We start from the raw sequence: 25398 nt of genomic DNA, 5'->3' as shown, positions 1-25398 counted from the left end.
TGCTTCTTCCTGTAGCTGACTTCTTGGAAAGGATTTTCTGTATTGGAAGAGAGCTCGTCAACTATGATATAGGAAGATGAACTGTCATTTAATTCATCTACATGATTTGATATTATAGAGTCCTTTTGTTGAGGAGGGGAAGATATGGGAATTGATATCTGTGTGATTTTTTCAGCATTAGTCACAACGGGCAAATTCTTCTCTGCCGATTTTCTCGCAGTTCCATGTTGTTTTTCAAGGCGTTGTCCTTGTAGTGATGGGGAGTCTGTTTGTGTCAAACCACTGAGTTCTTGTTTTACAGTCTCTTCAATCCATTCCACAATAGAATCTATCATAGAGTTGGTTTTTTCCAGTGACGCTGCAGGGGGGTTGTAATTGTTGCTTAACCACTGCTCAAGTCTTGTGCGAGTTTCAACTCCAGAGATGCAGGCGTTGACAGCTTTAATACTAGTTGCAGTGTTAATTGATGTGGTTGCAGATGGAGAAAATATAACTTTCTCTGATTGTCGCAGATCATGCGATACTTCTGGAATGTTGGTGTTGACTCCAGCCTCTCTGTGAGTTTTTTTAGCGACATCTCTTTGTGGTTTCGGAGGTTGTTGTGGTGCTCTGTTGCGCATCTCACCCATTTTGCTAATCTGCTGTTGGAGAGTTGTTTCGATCTGTGGTTGAGCTGAGAGACGGTCTTGATGCGACTGAGTAAAAAAATGTTGTGTAGTCGAAGTGAGTGTTAGTTCCTGAGGAGAAGATATTTCTGTTTGGCAGAAGTTGTCCCTAGTAGATTTGAGGATGTTGTCTGCCCAGATATTGATTGCATCAATTATTTTATTGCTTCTTTTGCGTTGTTTAGCGGGAATGTAGAACCCTACATTTCCTCTGCCATTATCACTTGTATAGGAGTTCAAAATTTCCCGAAGCTCCTCCAGGAGTACTTGTACATTTGGTTGGAGTGTTTTATGTGCTGAAAAATCAGTTGAGATTGAAGTATTGGCACCCATCGTTTTTTGTGCATATACTTGATGACCGTTGAGTTTGGGTATGACTTGAGATGAATCTTGTTGAGAAGGTAAGGTTGCAGAATTATTTGTACTCAAATTATCACTGGATTGCATTTCTGTTATCAAACAGGGCTTGAGGAGATCCTGAGAACCTCCTTGACCCCTAGATATGGCAAGGTTCTTGCCTTTTTCCTTAAGTCTTAATGAACTTCGTCTGACAGGTTTTTCAGCTGATTTGGGTGTTTCTAACCGACGAGAAGTGTTTTTTGTATTCTTGTTCCGACAGCATATTTTGTCATCACATTGAGTTTGTTTTTTGACCCTTATCTCAAGGTTCTCTTTTTTTTTCTTGGAGGTTTTTAAACTTTCTGTTTCTTGGGAAATGTTCATATTGTCAGTATTGTGCTCCTCACTTCTTTTCTTAACTTGAGACTTGACGTTTTGTTTACCAGACCTTTTATTTTTTTTTACACTATTATAACTTTTGGAATTTTTATGCGAAGAGAGATTCTGTACTTCTGCTGACTTTTCTTGTAAGAAAAAGTGGCTTTTATCAAGCCTCTCTTTCTTGAAGTCTAAATAGTCAAGCATTGTCTGAAGTTCCTTGTCGTTCCCGGTGCAATCACTTCCCTCTGGTAGAGAATCCAAATAACTGCCTTCATCCCATGATTCAATTGATGAGTCCATTATTTTCGAACTAAAGTGATTTGGTTGTTGGACCGTCGATGTATTTAATGAGAGAGAAGTTCCTTTCGAGTGAGATTCAGGGTCACAAGATATGTCAGTATTTAGTTTACCAAGCAGTTTGCGCCCGCAAGAAAGTGGTGTGTTTGACCGACCCAACTGACTTTGGGAATCATTGTAATTGAGATCATCAACAGAGAGGAGTGTCTTTGATTCACTGCCCTGTTCCTGTTCCCCGGAATTACTCGTCCTTTCTTCTACAGAAAAAATCTGTAGGTCATGTAGAGTGTTATTATTCAATACCATTGAGGGTTCAGTTTTCGTTTCCATTGTTTCAAGATCTATGTTTTGTGTCTTTTCTGTCAATGGGATTTTCACTGCTACTTGACTTGTAAATGTAATCGGTCCATTATAGGCATCAGTTGCTCGAAAGACTTTCCTCTGACATTCTGAATCTTCTATGCTGAACTTGAGCGAGTTTTGCTTTTCTGGTTGTTCATTATGCACAAATGAAGATGTTTTCTGTATGTTGAAAATACCAATTTTATGTTTCCGTTTTATCTGCTCTGCTTTATTCGAAATTGATGTTTGTGGGTGGTAGGAATTCAGTTTGTAGACCACGTCTGACGTTGACGACGAAGATGAGAGGGAGCCAATCGATGAGTTTGACGACGAGATTGAGACATCTGAGTTTTCCGATGTTGCTAAACGGGAGCTAATATTGAAGGTTTCATTGAAAGACCTGGCCAAATTTTTAAAGACTTTGTGAATTTTGGAGGTTTTCTTGTTGATTCGATTATCTCTCTGTTCTTTTTTCTTTTTATCCGGTTCATTGTGCTCGCTTCTCTCAAGATCTAGTGTTGGACTTGTCGTGTTTGTGTCCGTATGGAATGGGTGATCTGTGCAGTCTGGTTGATTTGAAGTTCCCACAAGGGTTTCTTTTTTGTCCATGTTTGAGTCAAAAGCTGGGATCCCTATAGGTGTCTTATTTGACTTATCCATAGTCTGTACAAAACTATTAACGCCACTACCAATTATGAAGAATATTAACACGAGAAATTTATACGTGACCTGACTGAATGGTCACCAAATCAAACCCGTTCACAAAAACTATATTAAAATGTTCTCAAAATGTAAATTCAGTGCAAAACTACTAACACCACTACCAATAAAAAGAACGCCAACACATGAGAAACATGTATGCGACCCGACTGAATGGTCACCAAATGAAATTCGTTCACAAATATTATGAAAAATGTTCAAAAATGTAAACTCAGCACAAAACTATTAATGCCACTACAAATTATGAAGAACACCAATACATGAGAAACATGTGTGACCCGACTGAATGGTCACCAATGAAATTCGTTCGCAAAAAATTATAGTATAATGTTTGTCAAAAAACTTTTACCATGGCAAAAGAAAGTCAGTTAAAGAAACAATTCAGGACTTCAAATACCAAACATGGCTAAATGCAGTGAAAAGTCCAACAACCATTTACATGTATAATAAAACTTGTCACCTGGTTCGAAAATGGCGAGTCATACACACAACACTGGATTCCTTTTAAAAACCAATTATAAGAGTTATAGCAACGATTAACAGGTTGAATTATTGCAAATGTTCTGGTTGATGATCTCTGCTATCAAGTTTCAAAAATCACTCACCCCTATCATGTCCACTTGGTCTTTAAATGTAGTTTAGAAAGCCGCTTGAAAACCATTGAAGTTTATATCCGGAGTTTGTAATCATACCATCCACTTCGAACTAATTGGAATGTTTGAACGATCTTCATACCGTTTTGAAGCTGATATTCCCGCCGACAAATCAGATGAAAAATTTACACCGATCATCACTGAAAATTTTCAGTCATTGATAGCGGAAGATGATAACCGTCACCCGTTGATCACGACTGCACCGATATAGCACGCGTGGCACTAACAATATCCAAATTATTTTCCTATATCACACAACTTCACATATGAACCTTTACTCCTACACTTAATAAACAATAATTACGCATTTACTGCCTGCCATAACCTAATATTCACGTTTTAAAACGAAATTTTAACGGAGCACGAAAATAAACAAACTGCCTCCATTGTGACTTGACTGGACTCTTTCTATCTCTAGGAGGTGCTGGTTGTGCTTTGAAAGAAAGAAAAAGAAAAGCCCACATAATGAAGAATTCTATGAAGATAAGATTCTGATTACTGCGTCGATGGATGCAATATCGCCACCATGTTGGACATTTTGCCTGTTGTGGCGTTGTATTTGTAATATAATCAGCGTGTTGTGCAAGTGGGGGTACTTGCCTGCAGTTTCCGTTCGGGCGGTGGGGAGCTAATTCAAATAATGGTCTACCCATTCCAAGTTTTAAAAAAAAATGTGAAACTGAATTAGACCCGATATTCTAATTGGATGGTTTGAAGTTTTACTGAATTCCAGCTCGAAGCTTCAGAACAGTCGGAAAAAAACATAAAAATACGCGTAGGAAATAGTTTTCAGGAGATGATGGCAGAACTCCATAAACATACGAATCATTTATTCTTCTCTCTTTCTTTGCTGTCCTTATGATTCGCGAAGGGTTTATAGGTCGTTTGTATTCATCGCTCGTAGGTTGAGCAGCAGCGTCACGTCTCAGGGAGACAAAATTCCAATGGATTTTCCCAATCTACGTATGCAAAACGCATCCTTTACACTAAGATCGAATTCTATAGCAGCGGAAGACACTCCAGTACTCTTCCGACATTGAAAGATTGAAATAAAAGGAAGTGCGTGTTCTCCTGAACTACCTTGGGATAAGAGAAATAGTCTCGGTGAAATCCCCAAAAAAGGCCGTCTTATCTTATTAGATGGGACTAGATTTTTAGATTCCGTCTTTCCTTCTTCTTATACAATTTTTGTTGCCCTTTTCTTACATTGAATTTCATAAAATCTTAAGGCAACCGACTACACGCGGGGCACATTTTTTTTGAAAACACTGTGATTTTCACAAAACAAGTGGGTTTGAATCATAATACTGTATGAAATAAGGAAATCCAGTAAAATTTCTGAAATATTTTTAAAACTTTTAGAGTTATTCTAAATCATCTCCTCAAAATTGGCTCATTTTCAGTATTTACGCTAGACATTTTATACTGAAAACCACACAATTTATTTTGTTTTTATGACTGTTATCTGTGCAATGAACTAAAAGTTTTAGGATACACAAAATATTCTCTGAGACATGGCAGTTTTTTCGTGAAACAATATACGTGGATTTTAATTTAAAAAAAAATCAATTTTTTTTCATTCAAACAGCTGTAAAATATTAAATTCTGAACATATAGCCAAGATCCTAGTTTACTGCACAGCTAACGTTATCTGCAACACTGTTGAAAATTTTCATGAGAATATCTTGTATATTTTTTGAGAAATTTTGTTTCGCGTGGAATTAGTAACTTTGAAAATTGTTTGTGTTGCCTTTGGAAACCATTGTTGCAGATGATTTAAATCAACCATAACTTAGTTTTTACTTATTGCATTCGCAAGAATAAAACTGTTTTAGATTCTGTGTAAAACATTCTTCCAAATAAATACAGGGTGGGCAAAAAGTCCGTAGAAACTTAAAAATTCATAGAAACCGGAAAAATAACCGAAATAGAGAACAGTTTGCAAGGTTAACTTCACCAGGGGTCACAGGAATGTTTTTAAGACACCAAAAAAAAATAAAAAATCCAAAAAACAGCCGATAGGTGGCGCTGACGTACAAGAAAAGATAAAATTCGCAAATAACGAACAGAATGCCCCCAAATCGTTTATTACAGCAGTATGCGTTCCACATGACCACCACCACCACAAGATTGATTCCGAAATAAATATTATGAGTAAAATGCTGATTTTTAGAAAGATGACCTTTCCAGTATACACAGGCAACCCCCCCCCCCCATTTTTGTAAACACTGATGGCAATGGGAAGAAGTGTATTGAATTTCGACTTTCGTCTAATTGTTAACACGAATTTTTGCGCATGTTGCTCTCTGTCCGCATAAATGTGTCGATTCTCCTGCGCTCAATAAATGCGCTCGAAATTATGATGATTCACTGTTTCATAGAGCTTGAAGAGGGTCATAATCAGTCCGTAGATCCTCTTTTACACAAATTCGTTGTCTTTATTCGTCATTCACTGATATCACTTATAAAACTGCAAACACTAAGGAATTAAGGTAGTGCAGTATTTCTTAATCCTTAAAGTGGCAATCTCGCGATATCTCGGATTCTTAAAACGCTCTTATTGCGACGTTGACGACCCAGCTAGCTCTGTACAACAGTCTTTCCCTGATAACATGTTTTCCTTCTCTGCCCGCCCCCGTTCTGCCAATCACCTGCCAATTGGGCGGAGTCAGCTCTTATTCAAAGGCCGATAACAGAAGGGGAGGGAGACGATATTTATATATAGCTTTCCCTTCGAGGTAGTATAGGATTATTGCGTACAGCAAAATTAACAGAAAACAATAGTTTTGTTTCCTATTCTTCGTTTTTTATTAATTATTACTTTTGGTGTTGGGGGGGGGGGATTTATCAGTTCACGCCCAACCGAAAAAAAATTTCTTCTTGAAAATAGGTGGCAATTTCTAGATGGTTTAGTGATTTCTACTGTGACAGTTATAATGCGGATCAGGAAAACTTGACAAACCACTTAAAGGGTGGGTTAAACCTTTTTTCACCTAAAACCTACTATTCAAACCATATATTCTTCTTGTGTCCCTTATTTTAAGCCCCCCACATAGGAGCGAGATCTTTTCTAATTTATATGTTACTACCAAAGCCAGAAGTGAGGCCAATTCACAAAGATTCCGATCGTTTTGGCCAAAGATCGATTTGCAGAAATGATTCGGGCTTTGGGCGGCCGATTCGCGAAGTGGCAGGAGATCCCTGGCCAAAACTCGATGTGCTGATGTAAGACGTCCCGGTAGGCAAAATAAGTATCAAATCAGTTTCTTTCATCGCGAACGTCTGATACCTGCTGGCTTATATTGCCGGTAAACTAGCATAAGCTGACAACATAAATATGTTAGGTCCACACGTAAGCTCATAACACGCATTCAGGCATGTACCAATGCGTTAAAAATCTCCCAGAGTAATGTTTACGATGTACATGTAGTGTTGAGTAGTATAGCTTGGTGTGGTACTTTTTTTCGCCCGTTGAATCTGCACGTAATGAATTTCCACGATTTCTTATTCTAGTTTGTAGTTTGTTGGAGAATGGTGTGGCCGCAATTTTCGGTCCACAGACAGCTGTCACGAGCATGCACGTCGGTTCGATCTGCGATGAGCTGGAGATTCCGTACATCGAAACGAGATGGGACTACATCCGGCATAAGGACGACCTGTCGATCAATCTCTATCCGAATCCCGTGGTGTTGTCCCAGGCGTACGTCCATCTATTGAAGCAACTCGGCTGGCAAAACTTCACATTGCTGTACGAGGAGAACGACGGTAAGTCCACGACATTTCTCTAGTGTCATTTAATTCATCATATCTAAACATTAAAAAAAAAATTAAATTTATTAATATATACTTTATATTTTTAAATTATTTTGCCTTGAAGAAACGTTATACTATAAATGTATTCCGTTCATTCCCATCATTATCAGGTGTCTACATGTCTTTGGTTTTCTAATACTTTCGAACGTATTCTAATACTCACGTTTCTTCCGAAGAATTAGTTACCTGAATTGGAATAGTAGATAGACAGCCTTTGAATAGTTTTATGATAATAAATAGTATGGCCGGTCCGATTAATCGATTAATCGGGTCGGTTAATCGATCAATTGCTAATCGCAGTTAAATATTTCAGTTGAGTTAATCCATTTGATCGATTCGATTAAAAATTTTATTAAACGTTTGTGAATTAACTTGATTTGTTTGAAAACACCGATTACATGTCTTGAGCCGGGATTACACTATAAAAGTTTGATAAAAGATCTTTTTTATAATACTTAAAAAATTCAACCAATAAGCGCATCGACTACATTCGAACTAATGCAACTGGTGATCTTATTGGCGGAATTTTTCAAGTTTTATCAAAGAGCTTTCACAAAACTTTTATAGTGTAATTCCAGCCTTTTTTGTGTAATTCTGTATAGAACATTTTGCATAAGGCCGAGATTGCACTATAAAAGTTTTATAAAAGTCCTTTTCTATAAAACATGAAAAATTCAACCAATAAGCTTATCGGTTGCATTCGCTCAACGTAACCTATCAGCTTTATTAGTTGGATTTTTTAAGTTTTATAAGAGGGATTTTACTAAACTTTTATAATGTAATACCGGCCTAAGTGACTAATATTATTAAAAATATTTGTATCCATATTTTGATCAAATTTATTCGATTTAACGAAAACTGATGATTTAAATTTCACATTGAGTTTGATTGGAGTTTTAGAAACCAAAATTTATTGTCTCTGCTATGAACAGTAGTTTTTCGTATTCTTGGAAGATCAGCTCAAGGCCGGATTAACCATTACGCAAAATAAGCACATGATTCATGGCATGACAAATAAGCTCCTTCAGGAGGAAAGGGGCACCACAAAAAGTTGCCAAAGTGTTTTTTTTTTAAATATATGTAAAATTTTTTCTAGCGTTAAGAATCCGGCAGAAAATCCTAAAATTTCCGATTGTTGTGTACTTGAAGATCTTCAAGCACAAATGCAGAAAAGCTGACAATATTGCAAACTAGAGATCACGTTAATGCCGAGTTTTTGGAGAATGAGATTTCGTGCAATTTCTATAATGAGCCTTTTTCTCTCTTGAGCATTTTTAACAGCATCATGGGGGCCCTTTGGTAAATTGCCTTTTCTGGGGGGGGCCTCCTCTATCAGCTAAAAATTCCTGCCTACCAATTTGCATACTAACTCTCGAAAATTGTAAACAGATCTTGTCACGAGGTCCTCGGGTTGTGTGTCCGGGTGAGACCCACGCATTAATAAAACAAATCATTATCATTCCCAACCAATAAGATAAATACTAACTCAATACAAAAATGACAAATTTAAGAGTAAGCCAAGTTCTACAGAATAGGGACGTGAACTTAAAAATGCTCAAACCTTTGAGTCATTAGAGGATCGACTGCATGGTTTCATTATATAGTTAATTATTATTACTACCCGGTTTCGTCGGCCTTCCTGGCGCATAAGTCGCACCAGTAAAATAACCCCGAAAATTCTCTGCTGTGTTCCCAGACAGATGAAATGCGTTAAAAATTGTTGCCTGACAGTCCAGAAGTTAGGGAGTTAGCCTCTGATTGTGCAAGTCTGGGACCGAATCCCGGTTCTTCCATGCCTACTAACAAATTCCTTGGACTGATCTTACGGATCTCTTGATAGTGCATAAGGCTCACGTTTAAAAAAAAAACCACTATAACAACAACAACACATGGGTTTCTCTGCGTATCATTCAGTCCAGTGCACTCATAAATTGAAATTTCGCATAAGACATTTTTTATTTCATTTTTTTTTCACCTGCATAGGCTACACAGCCTAGAGCCACCCTTTTGTGGTTCGATGTGGAACTCCTAGAATATAAGTATGAAGACGCCTTAGTTCGATCCACGGTAGAAGTACAGAAATGGTAACAGAATGCAACTGGAAAATGCATTTAAAAGAACAGGTATCCAATGACTGTGGTTCACCAAAAATAATGTGAGTAATATCGGACATGGCAAAATTCAGTGGTTGCGTTTGAATCCACTTTATGAAATCCTAATAAGCAGTCGATGGGAGAAAATATCTTTGAATGTTTTTAGAATATATTTAAAAAAAAATTAAAAAAATCGAAGGTCTGTTTTTTTGGGAAATGTGACAGAAAAATTCCAAAAGTTTTTCCAAAGATGTCCCAAAAATAAACAAAAACGATCCAAGAGATATTAGCAATGATTTGCAAGTAGAAAAAAAGGAGGAAAGAATTTCAGTGTCCGTACTTAAACATTTTCAAATCAATTCTGCTTTAGATTAGTTACTTCTGAAATATAAAATTACATTTAACGGCTTTTTTTAAATTTATACATCCGATATCAAGTAAAATATACTTTTAGGGACCAAAATCATTAAAGTGCTTAGGACCTTTAAACGTTTTAATCCGGCCCTGCATCAGCTCATCTCCTCACAAGTACCATTCGAGAGAAGTTTCTAGGAAAACAAACAAAAAACAGTACAATCGAAAGTAGTTTCGAAATCTGTGAATGATAACCAAAAATATCCATTAAAAGAAGAAAAAAAACCCGACAAGATCCAAATGAAAAAAATTACAAGTTTTGGCAATTATTATGTTCAGCATATACGGGGTGATTATAAAAAAACTATCCCGACATATGGGCCCCTAACTATCATACCATTCACAGAAACTGAATGAAATTTTGGCATAAGGTATTTTGATGTATGCGCTCAAGAATGATATGGAAAACAACAGTGTCACTAACAGTTACGGTTACAGTGAGAAAATTTCGAAAATATCAAATGGCAACACCCAGTTTTTTGTATTGGAATGCGATCTCCATACTGAAAAACACTAAATAGCGTTGGAATGGCACATGTAGCACGAAAATCCCCGGAGCTAGGCAAGGAAAAAGGACTTTGCCGTGCACCAGAGCATTAATGTTCGTTTCATTCGTCACACCGTTTCTTCGGCTGAGATCCCAGCCTGATTAGTCCTCCACAAGGTCATGTGGAAAATTTGTGAAACACAAAAAAATGCTTTATTTTATGCTGCTTCTCTGTCCTTATTGGTTGTCCTCACTTTTAGCCTATCTACCGCCGGTGATTTTCATGCTACAGTTGCCGTTCGAACGCTATTTAGGGTTTTTCACAATGGAGATCACATTCCAATACAAAAAACTTGGTGTTGCCATTTGATATTTTCGAAATTTTCTCACTGTAACCGTAACTGTTAGAGTGACACTGTTGTTTTATATATCATTCTTGAGCGCATACATCAAAATACCTTATGCCAAAATTTCATTCAGTTCCTGTGAATGGTATGATAGTTAGGGGCCCATATGTCGGGATAGTTTTTTTATAATCACCCTGTATATATTGAATTGCTTGAAGCGGGCGATACACATCCTTGATTTCTTAACTTATTTCTATATTTGTTTATATATGCCAAATACAAGGATGACGTCACCCTCCGCTACCATACGAAGGTTTTTAACAACTGGCTGTTGCGAAGATATATTTCGGAAAGAGAGAAAATTCAACTGCCCCTGCGGGGAATCGAACCCACGTCCCTTCACTTTCCGGGTGAACGCCCTAGACCACTAGATTACAGAGGCACAGAATCTCTCAATCTTTCCTTGGAGCTCGTGTACACTAGCTAGGGGCAGTTGAATTTTTTCTCTTTTCCGAAATATATCTTCGCAACAGCCAGTTGTTAAAAACCTTCGTATATGCCAAATAGATGGGCGAAATGAATAAATTATATTTTATAGCATCTATTAATATTATATGGTCACAAAAAATACTCGATTAAAATTCGATTAATCGATTCAAAAGTTTTGATTTAACCAGTTAAAAATTTTACTCGATTCCTAGCGCTAATAAGTAGTGATATCCAACTCACATATCCGACATGTTTCGTTCAACAAGAACATTTGAAAATGCAAAGCTTTTAACATACAGCTTTTCTTTTGGTTTCTTTCCAATTGGCAAGTTTTTGTTTACAACTAATTACTTCAGCAATGACTAACAATTTCCGACGTCAAGCGACGTATTCATTTCCTCGATAGAACGTTGCGCCCCTCCCCCACACCCCGCTGACCTTAAGCCATATGAATTGTTTTTGAAACACGTGAAAATGTTTTTATCATAAGTAATATGAGTTTCAATATCAAAATTTTTGCATACATTAATTAGCTTTAAACTTTAAAGAGCATTCTCTAAAAAATTTGAGCATTATTCCTTCTTATATAATCTTAGAAATAACGGCATATATTAGATATTTAAGTTAACGAAGCTCGGTACTTCAAAGTTAAAGACTCAGCTAAAAATTCTTTTCCGGTTAAATATTCAAATAATTTGCATAATCTCCAACAGGGACGTCGAAACATAAGTTTCCGAGGGAAAAAGAAAAACTTGAAATAAATTTTCATCGGTTTTTGTTTTTTTTGTGTATATCGATACTATTATTGAATAATTTCTAGTAATAGAGGATATGATCTAGTCGTGACACTCAGAAAAGAGAAAAAAAACCAACTATTCATGAATTTTTAGATGGATTTTCTCATTAAATTTTCAACACTTGTAGCTCAAGATTTTAAAGAAATCAGATATTTACATATTTTGCTTGTATTTTTTGTACGTAGAACATCCAGTAAATATTCGATAACTCTATACACGAGAGCTATTGAGTTTACAGCATCGCATATACAGTATGTATATGTTACTGCCAATACCCGAAGTTGGCCACTTCTAAAAGGGGCCAGCCCAGTTGACCCGGCCAATGTCCGAAATTCGGGCTTTCGCTGGGTTTTGGGTGGTGAAAGCTCGTGTATAGTGTATATCCCTATATATATTCAAATTTCCTTTATTTAAGATTTTTACACACAGTTACAAAACATTTAGGGGCTAAGGAAGCTTGTGAGCCCACAACAATATATATCGTTATTCAGATTCCTTTGATCGTCAGGGTTAATAAGCATAATAATTATCGTTATCTGTGGCTACTTATGAATGACCATAGTTATTACAAAAAAAACAAAAAATACGCCTTTCGTGATAATGACCCCAGAATCATAGTGATCGGTATTTAGAGGCCTTATAAAGCCCAGCGAAAGCCCGAATTTCGGACATTGGCGGGGTCAACTGTGCTGGCCACTGCGTGAAGTGGCCAAATTCGTTCTCCGGCAGTAACATATACACTGCTGCAACTACGACAGGTCTGGTCGAAGAAGATTGTCCAAAAACTGTTAGAATTGTGTAATAGCGTATCATAATTCATAAGACTAGCTAGTTTCCGAGATATGAGTGTTTAAAATGTGAAATTTGTTTTCGTTAAGTTTCAGTTAAGCCGGCGCGTTTGTTACCTTGATGGTTTGATATGGAAATTTGTGCAAGATAACCGTTTGGTTGGTCAGACATGCGAACCCCAGAATTGATTCCCAAATTTTGATTTCGGAATCAATTCTGGGGGGGGGGGGTGTTCGGACTCGTGCCACAAATAGTCGTGGGCGTTCGAACACCCACAGCACTCCCCTTCCCTCAGCACTCCAATGTCACTGCTGTTGAGTAGAAACAGGGTTCCCGAGCGCAATGCAGCAAAAATGAACCAAATCGCAACAAAATGTTTAAATTACCGCGTAAATTGAAGATCCAGTTCTGCAAATGACGAGCGTTTACTCAATATCTCCAATTTATACGATTTTTCATTCATTAATCTCGCCAAAAAGCAGATTAACCACTTCACGTGCAACCTTTTGGCAGTATATCTGGATTATCTCTATTTAACGAATCACCGATTGGATTTCTAGGACTTCAACCTGTAGGACTGGAAACCTTGGGCTGAACAGTTTTGAGGTCATCGCCTACAGAAAACGTGGCGCAATCGGTAACTGCACATATTTCCCGTTTGTAACCAATTTTCATTTTCGGATTCTTGAAGATGGACATTTTTTTTCGAAAGGAAAGAAGATTCTCATTTACCAATATGAAAGTCAGATGGCAACAACCCCTACAACAAACACTAAACATCATTCATTAGAAATTTCCAGACGGGTATACACGGTTAAGTAGTAGAAACACTCTAATGTGTCAGCCGCCGTATGTAGCCACACGTTGTCATGCAGCAAAACCACCGTAGAGGACAACAGGCCAGGCCGTTTGGCCATCATTCATGTTGCGAGAGGGTTGTATTAGTTTTTGGAATGTGAAAATGTACTTTTTATGCGGACACCCTACCCTAAGAAAACATTAAGAAAGTTGCTGCCCTATCTCTCCTGATGCCAAAAAAAAAATAATCCACGTTTCAAAGAACAATATTCATTGAGAAATTGGAATTCAAAAATCGGAGGAAAGTTGTTAGCATAAACTAACCGACAACGCTTTTTTCCATTATCTATGATATTCTTTCACAACTTTTCTCCGGTTTTTGACTTAAAAAATATTCTCTGCGAATATTGCACTTAAAAACGTAGAATTTTCTTTGTTGGCATCAACATTCTCAGGGCAACAACATTCTAATTGGGTTATTAACTTCAGGGTATCCGTATACAAAGTTGTTTTTTTAATACTTTTATAACTATACGACTCCTTGCAACATGAATGACGCATCTGACGCATCCACACGCTATTTAAATACTTTCTCTAATTGGAACTATGCCTCTGGGGGTCAAAGGTTCACCAGTGAAATGCGGTGCGTTCTGGTAACCATGCACCCTGTATAAGCTCTTATATGTTAGAAATACGGATACACACATATTTACTTGATGCCCCCCCATATAATCGAAATGCCTCTTGTTATATTTGAAGGCATCCTGAGGCTGCAGAATTTCCTGAAAGGCGCTGAAGCGAACGAGTGGAACGTGGACATTTACCGTTTCGACGAGAATCTCCCGTTCCGTGACGTTCTGTGGGAGATGAAAAGAGATTACACAAAGAGACGTGAAGAAGCTCTAAAAGCTCCCGGTTTCGTGGATTCCACCCTGAAAATCGTCCTCGATGTGTCTCGGAACAATTTGCAGACTGCTCTCAAACACGTAAGTGTCGTACGCCTGCCTCCACACACACACACGCACTAAGGTGCGAGACAAAAGCAGAAACGCCCATTAATTTAAGATTTAAGTTCCATCCGATTTAAGTTGCTCTTCTTTTTTTCCTAGACGATAAGCACCTCCCGTGGAATTTTTCCTGCGGAGAAAATAAAACTTATTTGAAACGTTTCTTTTTTAATCTTTTGTTCTTCCCGAAATGTCTGAATTTCCAGAAGCTTTAATGGTTACTGGGAGGTTGCCAGAATTTGCCATTTTTATTATTTTACTTTTCTTAAGAGTTTCCTTAATACTCCTATTTCTAAATTATCTTTTTGTTGAACATTAACTTGAATTGAATTTTCAATTTCTCCGCTAATCGTCTTTTCAAAGACAAGATCTCTCATAAAAACGACTTCTTTAATCGTTGGATTTTTTTTTTATTGGCTTAATTACCTGTTAAGTCACGTTTTTGCCGTTTTCGGATGGTGATTTCTAGCAATTATAAACAGACGTGTTCATTTGTTTAGGAAATAATATCATGGTTATTTGAAATGTTGAATGGTATAAATCACCATTTTGTCGAGGGTAAAATTGCATTGGCAAGTAAATCTTGTTTTGTTTCAATAATGTTTGTGTGTGTCAATGGCATTTTTCTTATTTCCATTTTCTAACTTCTAAAAATAGATGGATAAACATTTTCTTGGTGTGTTTCAATGACTCGATTTCTCCGTAGGCTCTTCAGATTGGTTTAATAACCGAACAGCAACAGTATCTGGTAACCAATTTGGTAAGATTTTTATGACGAGTATCTCTCTAATAATATAATTGATTGTTATTAGGATGTATACGGAGTGTTTCAGGGAACGGTCTATACGCGATTACACTAATTCTAAAATTTTAGATTAAAATATGAAAAAAATATGTACAGTGTGTCCAATAAATTCGTAAATAGTTTAAAAATTCCTAAAATTTGAAGGAATTGGCCCATTTGAATGCGGTTTGCGTGAAAGTTATTAACGAGATATTTTGGTTCGGAAAATAAAAATTAGTTAGAATTTTTGTCGATAGGAAATGCTGCAATAAAGCGTATAACTGGAATTATGCAAATCAGAGTTCCGTAAAATGTAGGGTGCACGATTTGCTCATTTCTGAATTTTCATGTTGCTTACATAAGGTTTCATTGTGGTATTGACATCAGTGGATGTATATCGGTACACAGAATCATACATTTTTGATTCTGTGCACCGTCATCTATCGACGAGGATGTGAACGATTTTTTTTCTGTACAAAAAAACACACCCTCTTTGCGAGAATAACTTTTTCACAAACAGCAATCAAATATACAATTCCTCTAACATTTTATAAATTTTTAAATTATTTACAAATTAATGGGAGATCCTTGTATATGAGTAAAAAAACCCAGAGTAACCGAGACAATAATTCAGGAAATTGAAAAATTGAAAAAATTAAACACACGACCTTCGTTCAAAGAAATGTAAATCAGTAAAACATTTCTGACTCTACTTACTGTATTACAAGAAATTTATCCCGTAACGATCGAATGAAAATTCATGATTGGAATTATTATTATTATTTCCAATCTCTTTTTACGTGAAATAATTATCTCCAAAAGATCCAGGATTTCAAAAGACGCTACAAAAATTGCAAAAAAAAAAAAAATATATATATATATAATTTCAACCTTCAATAACTTTTTATACATAGGAGGCGTTCAGTGCTACGAAAAGAGGTGCAAATTTTATTGATTGACATTATTTTCATAAAAATAGGTAAAATATGAGTGAAATACGTATCACATGAGTAAAATATGTTCAAAAACATTCAGTAAAAAGAGAAGACCTTTTCTACAGCTGGTTCCTAAGTAAGATAATAACACTAGGTAACAACGAAAAAACGTTTTTCTTTGTTCCTGGGTAGAAGCTAATATTCCCGTGCTTGATTAGCCTGAATAATGATAAAATATGTAATGGTACAATTAGCATTCGTATATTTGCCGTGGGAAATATACAAAAGAAAAATGAGTTTTTGAAAATGAAGAAAAAAAGAAAGCAATAAAAAATAATAATAATATAAAAAAAATAATATGAAAAATAATAATAACGGGTAATGGAAAAAAATGTGTAAGATATTGTTATACAAAAAAAGAGGTATTTTGTACAGAATTGTTTTCTAATACCTATTATAAAGGTTAATGCTTGAAAGTATAGTTAGTTTTTGTAATATTCTAACGCTTTCTAATGATGCCGTAAAATATTTCTTTGTACCTCTATATCTTGGACACCTATCTAACTTAGGTGTCTTAGACAGGTTTTACTGTATTTCCCTTCAATTTTAGAATCGACTTGTAGAATTTCAATTACTTTCTTAATACTTTTTTCGTGAATCCACCCCGTATTGTATAAGCATTTAAAATACAGAGTGAGCAAAAAGTGCGTAGAAACTTTACAAATTCATAAAAACCAGAAAAATAACCGAAATAAACAACGGTTTGCAGGGTTAGCATCCCTAGATCACGGGAATTTTTTTAAGACAGAAAAAAAATCCTGGAAAAACAGCCTATAGGTGGCACTGGTGTGAGCGACTTCGGTGGAAATATGCAAATGAGACGGTTATAAGAACTTGCGTTCCTGATCCACAACCAGTTCACTGTTGTAAACCGTGTATGTGAGCCGGCTGCATGCTGCCGTTGCTGGATTTGTGACTCGCCTGCAATGTGTTATCCTCGTGGTGTTGGTCATATGGAAAACATACTGCTGTAGTAAACGATTTGGATGCATTCTGTTAGGTGTTTGCGTATCTTTCCTTTGACTTGTGTACGTCAGCGCCACCTATCGGCTGTTAGGTTTGAATTATTTTTTCCCGTATTAAAACAATTCCCGTGACCTAGTGATGCTAGCCTCTTCAAACCGTTTTTTATTTCGGTTATTTTTCCGGTGTTTATGAATTTTTGAAGTTTCTACGGACTTTTTGCCCACCCTGCATGTTTTGTGTATCTTATCCAGGACTTAGCAACTATAGACCTGGAGGATTTCAAGTACAGTAAATGCAATATTCTTGGTTTCCGATTATCCGACGAAACAAATCCGGAATACAACATGCTACGAACGGAAATCATGGCAAGACAACGGAGCGGGCAACTTTTCACCCTGAGAGTAAGATAAAACTAACATTTCCATGTATTGATTGTCATGCAATAATATAAATCATTATGGCCACCAGTGAATATTCTGGGGAACGAGTTTAGGAAACAACATCCGGATGGCTTGGAAGTTTCACAATAAGGTTCTGGACGGTTTTTAGAAATATCTAGAGAAGTGTTTCTTAACTGGAGAGCATTTTCGGCGATGCGAGATGGTGAAAAATTTAGCGACCGATTCAGGAAAATTGAGATGATGGTAAAAATTAAATTTTTCAATTCGTAAAAAAATATCGATCGTACCAATATTTCGACAACTCATCTGTCGGCTTTCTCTTGCAGAAATATGTCACGCCGAATTTTCGTTGGGAATGTTTCGTTTCGATTAGCGATCGTACTTTTGCTTTTCATTTCGGTGATTCATCATTTTTCATTTCAACTGATCAAGTATATGTAGCGACCCGTGTGGCAACATGTCAGTGTGGCAGCATGTCTTTTTTTTTTTAATTTAGTTTTTTTAATCTTCAATTTCAAAAAAAGAAAAAAAAATAGACATGTTGCCACACTGACATAAAAAAATAAAGAATGATAATAAACATAGTTGGAAAAAGGGTCGCTACATATACGCTATAAAGAATAAGTCTAAGGAGTTTGTGGGGGTCAGGGAGTCTCAGCCATACTTTTCACTACCGTCAGACATTTTAGCTATATGGAATACCGCATTACCATCTTGAAAGATCTCATATGCTAAGAGAAGACCAGCAATGCTTATGGATGTGTAACGACGGCATGATACTTAAGGGCTCCGTATCGGTTGAGAGCGTCTTATGAGTGTTATGGGAGTGAACACGAAAATTCCCCAGGTAATCATAGGGCTGCTATCGCCAGCACTTGTGTTCCCTCCGGCAATTTTTATTTTGGAGCCCCCGTATTTTAAAATCACTTGCAACTTCCTTGTTCCTTTGGACAAAAGATTTATCACCTTTAGCCTGTCAGTTGGTCTTCTGGCATCTTCACAGATGACGTCTATCTACACTCGGTGCTCACCATCTTCCTTTTTATCTATATGAAATGACACCATTTGTCCAGTATATGCTTAAATGTTCCAGATGTGATATATATATGTTCAAACCACTGAGCTTCAGAAAGTACCGTGATTATTGGCTCAAAAGATGATAATACTGCTAAAAAAACCATCTTCTTAAAGAAACGTTACTCGTTTTAGGGTACATTGAGACTGCTGATTTCGAAACGCGTTGGTTTTGCTGAATTGGCTCTAGTTTTTAAGACAATGCACATTCTCGACAATGTGAGTTGTATAGGCTACCGCTTACGTATTACCATTGAAATTTAATTTTCACTTTATTTTGAAAACTAGAGCCAATCTGGCAAAATAAATACCAGATTCAAAATCAGCACCCCCAAAATCATCATAAAATCACTGAAATATCTTTGAGAATAAAATCAGTGCCGAGCAGTGTAATCATACTTTTTGACTTTAATAGTGCGACCCGTCTGTGTATGTTTGTACCCAGCGTAAGAAATGCCCAAGAGCCAGTCAAAATCGAACACCGAGAGACCCTGCTCTACTGGTGTCAATATATGCTATTGGTGGCCACAGGAATGCATTATTAATTAATACGCATTATTTCAATCTATCAATCTATGATTATATTTGTTTGGATACTACAGTATTAATGTAGAAACTGTTTTTTGTTTTTAAATCTTAAATTTGAAGGAAAAAGGGACATGAATTTGGTCAATCAGTACAACGCATGTTTTTGTTTTTTCTCTTTATACAGACGGATACAGTATTGATATACGATGCAGTGAGAATGTTTGCCAAGGCTTTGCAAGAACTCGACAACGGCAAAGAGGTCCGCGGCTTCCCAGCGATTGACTGTAATTCAGGCTCTGCCAAAGGGACGGATGGGACGAGCCTGATCAATTACATGAAATCCGTGAGTTCTTCTATTGAGTTTTTATCAGAATATGCAGTACCAGTTATAATAATGATAATTGAAAGTAAGTGTGAAAACACAGAAACACGCGTTATTGTGTGCATCTTAAATTTTTGTTTTCTAATTTCTGTTTACTTTTGTTTCTTACTTTTTCCCTTTGTTTCTTAATTTCTGTTTCCTTATTTTTTTTCCTTTTTTTCCTCATTTTTCTGTTTCCTTATTTTCGTTCTGTTATTCAATTTTTTATTCTTTTTTTTCCCTTTTGTTTCTCATTTTTTTCCTCCATTTTCTTCTCGTTTCTTAATTTTAAATTTTGTTTCGTTTTCGTTCTTAATTTCTTTGTTCCTTTGTTTCTTAATTTTTGTTTTCTTTTGTTTCTTAATTTTTCTTTACCCTTGTTTCTTAATGTTTGTTTTACTCTGTTTCTTGATTTTTGTTTTACTTCGTTTCTTAATTTTTGTTTAATTTTGTTTCTTAATTTTTGGTTCCTTTTGTTTCTTAATTTTTGGTTCCTTTTGTTTCTTAATTTTTCGTATCTTCTTCAAGTTTTTCCTTTACTTTCTTGTCTTTCTTCTATTTTCTCTATTCTTGGTATCTTCTTAAATTTTTGTTTTCATCCTAATTTTTAGTGTCATAAAACGTTCGACAGCACTTCTGTTGTGCTTTAACTAATTGTTTGCACATCCTTTTTCGTATGTATTGTATATATTTTTATTAATATGTCTCATATGCTATATAATTATATTACCTGTGTTTTCGCGTGCGTATTATATTCAATATAACAATGTATATTCATACTCATATCATATTCACACTATTTCACGGAAATATAATATTGCATTTCAGTTCGCAATACATGTGATACGACGTACTTGTGTGTCATGGAGCATGTAGAAATAAAATATTTTGTAAACGCACGCGCACGCACACACACACACATTTTGTCATCCGACGTTTTCTGGGCTTGCTCGTCATTTATCCGTGGTTCCCTGAACATGAAACTACAAAATGAACGGACACACACAAACATCGTCAGCTCACCGCTACGCTTCGCGGAACTGCGATACACTTTTTGAGAATGACACACTGGAGACGGACAAATGTAGTCAAAAAGTAGAAAAGGATAACCATAGAAATGTGTATATACATACCATTTGAAAACATGTGGAAACAACCGATGCAAATCACATTTCTGCCGCCCGAATTTCCCCTCCGAGGGGTTAGCCCACCAACTCCATCGTGAGATCGTATTACTTTGTCGGCGTCCTGCGCAGGCGTTTATCGTGCTGCGGGTACCAGTCCAAAGCCATTCATATTTCTATAACTGCGCTTATCACTGCAATGCATAAAAGTGAGTGTTGCGTTTTGAATTTTTCAATTTTTTTCTTGCTGTGACTGTAACCGCGAGAGTTTTTTACTTCTCTTCATTCCCGAGCGAATACTTTGACACTTATATCTCGAATTTCCATCGCATTTGTTGATTTTTACGGTCGGTGGGGATCGTGTATCGGTTAAAGTTATTTTATGATCACCCTGTACTATTTTTTCATCTAGGGGGCCATGAATGGTGTGACCGGTGCCGTCACTTTCGATGGACAAGGTTTACGCTCCACCTTCAAGTTGGATCTGATACAATTGTCTGATTCCGGCATAACTCAGGTACATATTCACAACATAAGTACGACTGATAAATTTAATTAAGATTTTTGTGTTCCAATTACAGTTAAATTGATTGTAATTATTATATTACTTGATTTTTCACTTAATCTCAATGTATCAGTTTGGGTCACTGCAGCCAGGCCATGGAATAAACATTACTCGGAACGTCACTCAGGAATCGTTACTGGAGCGCCGGACTTTCGTTATAACTACTATCGTTGTAAGTGTAAAGATTCGAATAATATTACTTTTTGAAATACAGTGAAAACTCGCTACAACGATACTCGATATAACGGTAAATCCTTCTCCAACGATATTTGTTAAAGTCTTGTATGGAAATGTTTATCCTCTGATGTTAAACTGCTGCCTGTCGGTATAACGGTAATCCCCCTACAAAAATATTTTTTCTTGGTCAGCAGAGTATCGTTATATGGAGGTTTCACCGTATATAGTTGAGAGAAGTCGTTCAAAGAGATGACAATAATTGCTTTTTAATTTGTCTTTATAATAACTCATTGATGTGCCAACTGGTAATAAATACTGCAGCATAAAAAATACTATTTTCAACAAAAAAAATAGTAATAACCGAAGCTGATGTCTCTCTCCTCTGATCAGAAGAAGGTTTCAACAGTTGGCTGATGCGAAGATGAATTGAGAAAATAATGTTCAACTGTCTCTGCGGGGAATCGAACTCACGTCCGCCCATTTACTGGAAGAGCGCGCTAGACCACTACGCTACAAAGGAAACTGAATGATGAATTCACCTTTCTTGAATTCATCTTCGTATCAGCCAGCTGTTGAAATCTTCGTATGACCAGTGGAGAGAGAGTCATCATCTTCGTGGTCATAAGCCGCCATCTGGTGGCAGTGTCAGCGATTGCAAGCTTTCGCCTGAGTTAGGTCTGACTGCCCATGTACAGTCCCGTTCAGCGCACACGAGCTCTAGTGATAGAGGTCCCATTGCCTTTGTAGCGTAGTGGTCTAGCACGCTAATCCGGTAAGTGAGAGGGTGTAGGTTCGATTTCCCGCAGAGGCAGTTGAATTTTCCTTCCTAAATATAGCTTCGCATCATCGTGTTATTAAAACCTTCGTGAAGGAGTAAATACCATGTAAGAAATGAAGATTATATATTTTAGTCGCGATCGCTTGCATGCGTTATGATCAACTGGCTATGACCTGTATGATCTGTTTTAGCATATAAAACAGCCGCTGGGAGGTCTTGTGTGCACTCTTGTCGTGAGGATAAAGATTCAACTCTCTTTGGTGTTCTGTGGTTTTCCAACTCAGAGGTGCGAATGCGAGCCAATCTTCTATTCTAAAAAGTCACTTCGTAGAGAGCAGGCAGACATTTAACAAAGAACTTTCGGCATCTACCCCTTTGGCTTCAAAATATGGAAGCCAGATGTCAGTACGGATATAACGTGAAACAGGCTAAACTCTGACGACATAAATACGTTAGGCCCACACACAGCATGTTACAGTTTCCTAAAAATTCCTCATAGGAATGTTTATGACGTGCACGTGCTGTTGAGGGGTAGCAGAAAAAACCGTGGCTATGCTACGTGCAGTGCCGTAACTAGACGCTTGATGAGCCGGATCAAGCACGCATTTTGTAGCCCCCGACCCTCACAATGTTGAAGAAAAGGTTAGAGAGTAAAATTTGCTCTCTCTCCGGTCCCTCGCCCGAGGCACCAGACTCATCTGCTTCCCTCTAGTTGCCCTGGTGGGTATGTGTCATAGATTTCGCAAGGATGCGACAGATACCTGGTCGTATCTAGAATCAACGAGGGCAATGACAGTCCAATTAGTCGCCGCCATCACCACCACCACCAGGCCAACCGTGACCCTCGCTCTGTCCCCCTAGGGGATATAAGCTGGCCCGTCTTAGGAGACGTAGACCACGGTGTAAAAATCCAACGACATCCAAGACCAGCAAACCACCCACACCAGGCAATAAAGCCAACCATCAGCAGGACCCCTCCCACAACTCCACCCCCACCCCCACACTTCCCCACTTGTATGCACCTCGTTCATATTCTTCTGTGGAATTTCTAACGAATAAGTACATGTTGGATTGTGTGCGTATGTGTTGTGAACTTGACGTGAAAGTTATTTCTGTATGTATATACACATATATACAATGCTTGTTATATGTCACTCCACCTATTTTTCGAACTATGAATTCAATATTTGTACCGTTGTAGTCCTGTTGCTCTCTGTGGCGAAGATAGTCCCGCCACCACATTAGGGGGAGACACCAGCGTCGACTCTAGGTCTCCAGGAATGCTCATTCTTCTATGATAAAGGTGGTCATAATGCAGTGGCTCCTCGGTGTGTGTAAATTGCGTGGATTATTTCGAAGAGCTCCTATCACGCAAGGAATTCCTCAAAAGCTAGACAAAAATTCCAACACGTCGTTCTGGAGATTTCGAGGAGGAAAAAATGTGAACGGTTTTTTTTATATATTATTTCCTTTTTCCCCGAGTTTCAGACTTTATTTTAACGAGTTTCAGGAAGAATTAGCATATTTCTAATCTCAGTCTTTAAAATATTCTTTCTTTAAAAACCGCGAGTTATTTTGCATGTGATGTTATGTAATGAGTACAGCCCGGAAGTTTAGGCACTAAAAATGGTCAAAATAGGAAAGCGAAAGGGCACTAAAAATGTGTGAAATAGACACTAAAGAAAAAAAGACATTTATAATTAGTGGTAAAAAAGAAAAGTAACTAAAAGCTATGATGTTAAGGGTCGAAAAACTAGGTAAAATCTTGGCTGCACTCACTCTATATTACTGTCTGAACAATAGGATACAATAATTTCATTGGGTTAATTTGATATTATCATGCCAATGAAAAAGTGTTTGTGGTCCCTCCCTCAAGGTTAGGGCGGAGTTCGATTCAATCGAATACTTCATACATAATTAACCAACATGCAAATATAGTGCTAGCTGAAATTAAAGCATAGTTATATCTGTCACTGCCAAAGCCCATAACCAAAGCCTACCCATAACTAACCATAATAGTTATGGTTAGTAATGGTTACTTATAAATGGTCATAATTTTCACAAAAAATACACCAACGTGGTGATTACCCCGGATCATAGGAATCGATATATAGGGGCCGGCTAAAGCACGGCGAAAGCCCGAATTTCGGGCATTGGCTGGGTCAGCTGGGCTGGCCACTTCGCGAAGTGGGCCTTCGGACTTTGGTAGTAACATATTAAAGTCATAACATTTTCAAATAGAATTATAAAAAAAAACCATTTTCATAGTAACGACGCATTTTTCTCAAAATTTTCGAAGATAAAGCTTTGTCAAGGAAACTGTTATTTTCCGGATATTATGCGGAGGTGAACTCGGAAAGAAAAGTCATCTCGTCTCAACCGGGACTCGAACCCAGGCCCTCTTGCATACCGGGCAAGCATGCTACCATCTACACCACTGGAGACATGACCCTGCCTGCCTCATTTCACGCACTGTGGCGTGAGTCATGTCTCCAGTGGTGTAGATGGTAGCATGCTTCCCCGTTATGCAAGAGGGCCTGGGATCGAGTCCCGGCGGAGACGTGATGACTTTTTCTTTTCGAGTTCACCTCAGCATAATATCTGAAAAATAACTGTTTCCTTGATATCTCGGGCTGAGAATAAGCCATCTATCTCTCATTAAGCTTTGTATTCGGTTGGTCTGCATCGATTTACAAAAAAAATCTAAAATTTTGGACATTTTTTGACACACACACACAAATTTTACGTATCTGAAATAACTTGCCATGTTTTTTTGTAGTTCATTTATCTATGGTGTAAATCAAAAGTTTTCAAAGCAAAAAAAAATCAATAGTACAAAATCAAAACAACAACAAATCAAAACAACAACAAATCAAATCAACAAACAAAATCTAGTGCTAGAGCCCTGTCACCTCTCAGCTAGACCTTTTGTAGTATGATGTCAAATGTCCTAATAGCCCTTTAGTTGACATCATACTACAAAAGATCTAGACGGGAGGCGACAGGCCTCTAGCCGTACCGGTCATCTATTTAACCACAATGCTGTGCAAATGCACGATTTGATCATTTTTGTTGCACCACGGTCATTTTCTGCACACGAGGAACACACGTAACCTTGATGCCAATTCGACGATATTTTGATTGCTCTATCTGAAAGTATATTACAGAGATGAAGTCTTTGCCACTTTTATACCTTACACCAATTTTCCTATCT

The 25398-nt window shown here is 37.2% G+C and overlaps 1 protein-coding gene across 1 annotated transcript in view; it reads left to right on the top strand.

Moving 5' to 3' along the window:
* Nucleotides 1-25398, top strand: part of LOC149075527 (glutamate receptor ionotropic, kainate 2-like) — a 71874-nt gene that overhangs the window by 17157 nt on the left and 29319 nt on the right. Inside the window, exons 3-9 of the mRNA XM_089242902.1 lie at nt 6911-7162; nt 14184-14410; nt 15138-15191; nt 17428-17577; nt 19364-19522; nt 21077-21181; nt 21303-21401. Coding sequence (XP_089099028.1) covers nt 6911-7162; nt 14184-14410; nt 15138-15191; nt 17428-17577; nt 19364-19522; nt 21077-21181; nt 21303-21401 — 1046 coding nt within the window. The remainder of the gene's footprint in view (nt 1-6910; nt 7163-14183; nt 14411-15137; nt 15192-17427; nt 17578-19363; nt 19523-21076; nt 21182-21302; nt 21402-25398) is intronic.

The sequence above is a fragment of the Pholcus phalangioides genome, unplaced genomic scaffold, assembly GCF_987345545.1.
Source record: "Pholcus phalangioides strain wild (caught in Gottingen) unplaced genomic scaffold, Ppha-v1.0 ptg000015l_1, whole genome shotgun sequence".
In the NCBI taxonomy this organism is placed as follows: Eukaryota; Metazoa; Arthropoda; class Arachnida; order Araneae; family Pholcidae; genus Pholcus; species Pholcus phalangioides.
This window is presented reverse-complemented; position numbering and strand designations above follow the sequence as displayed.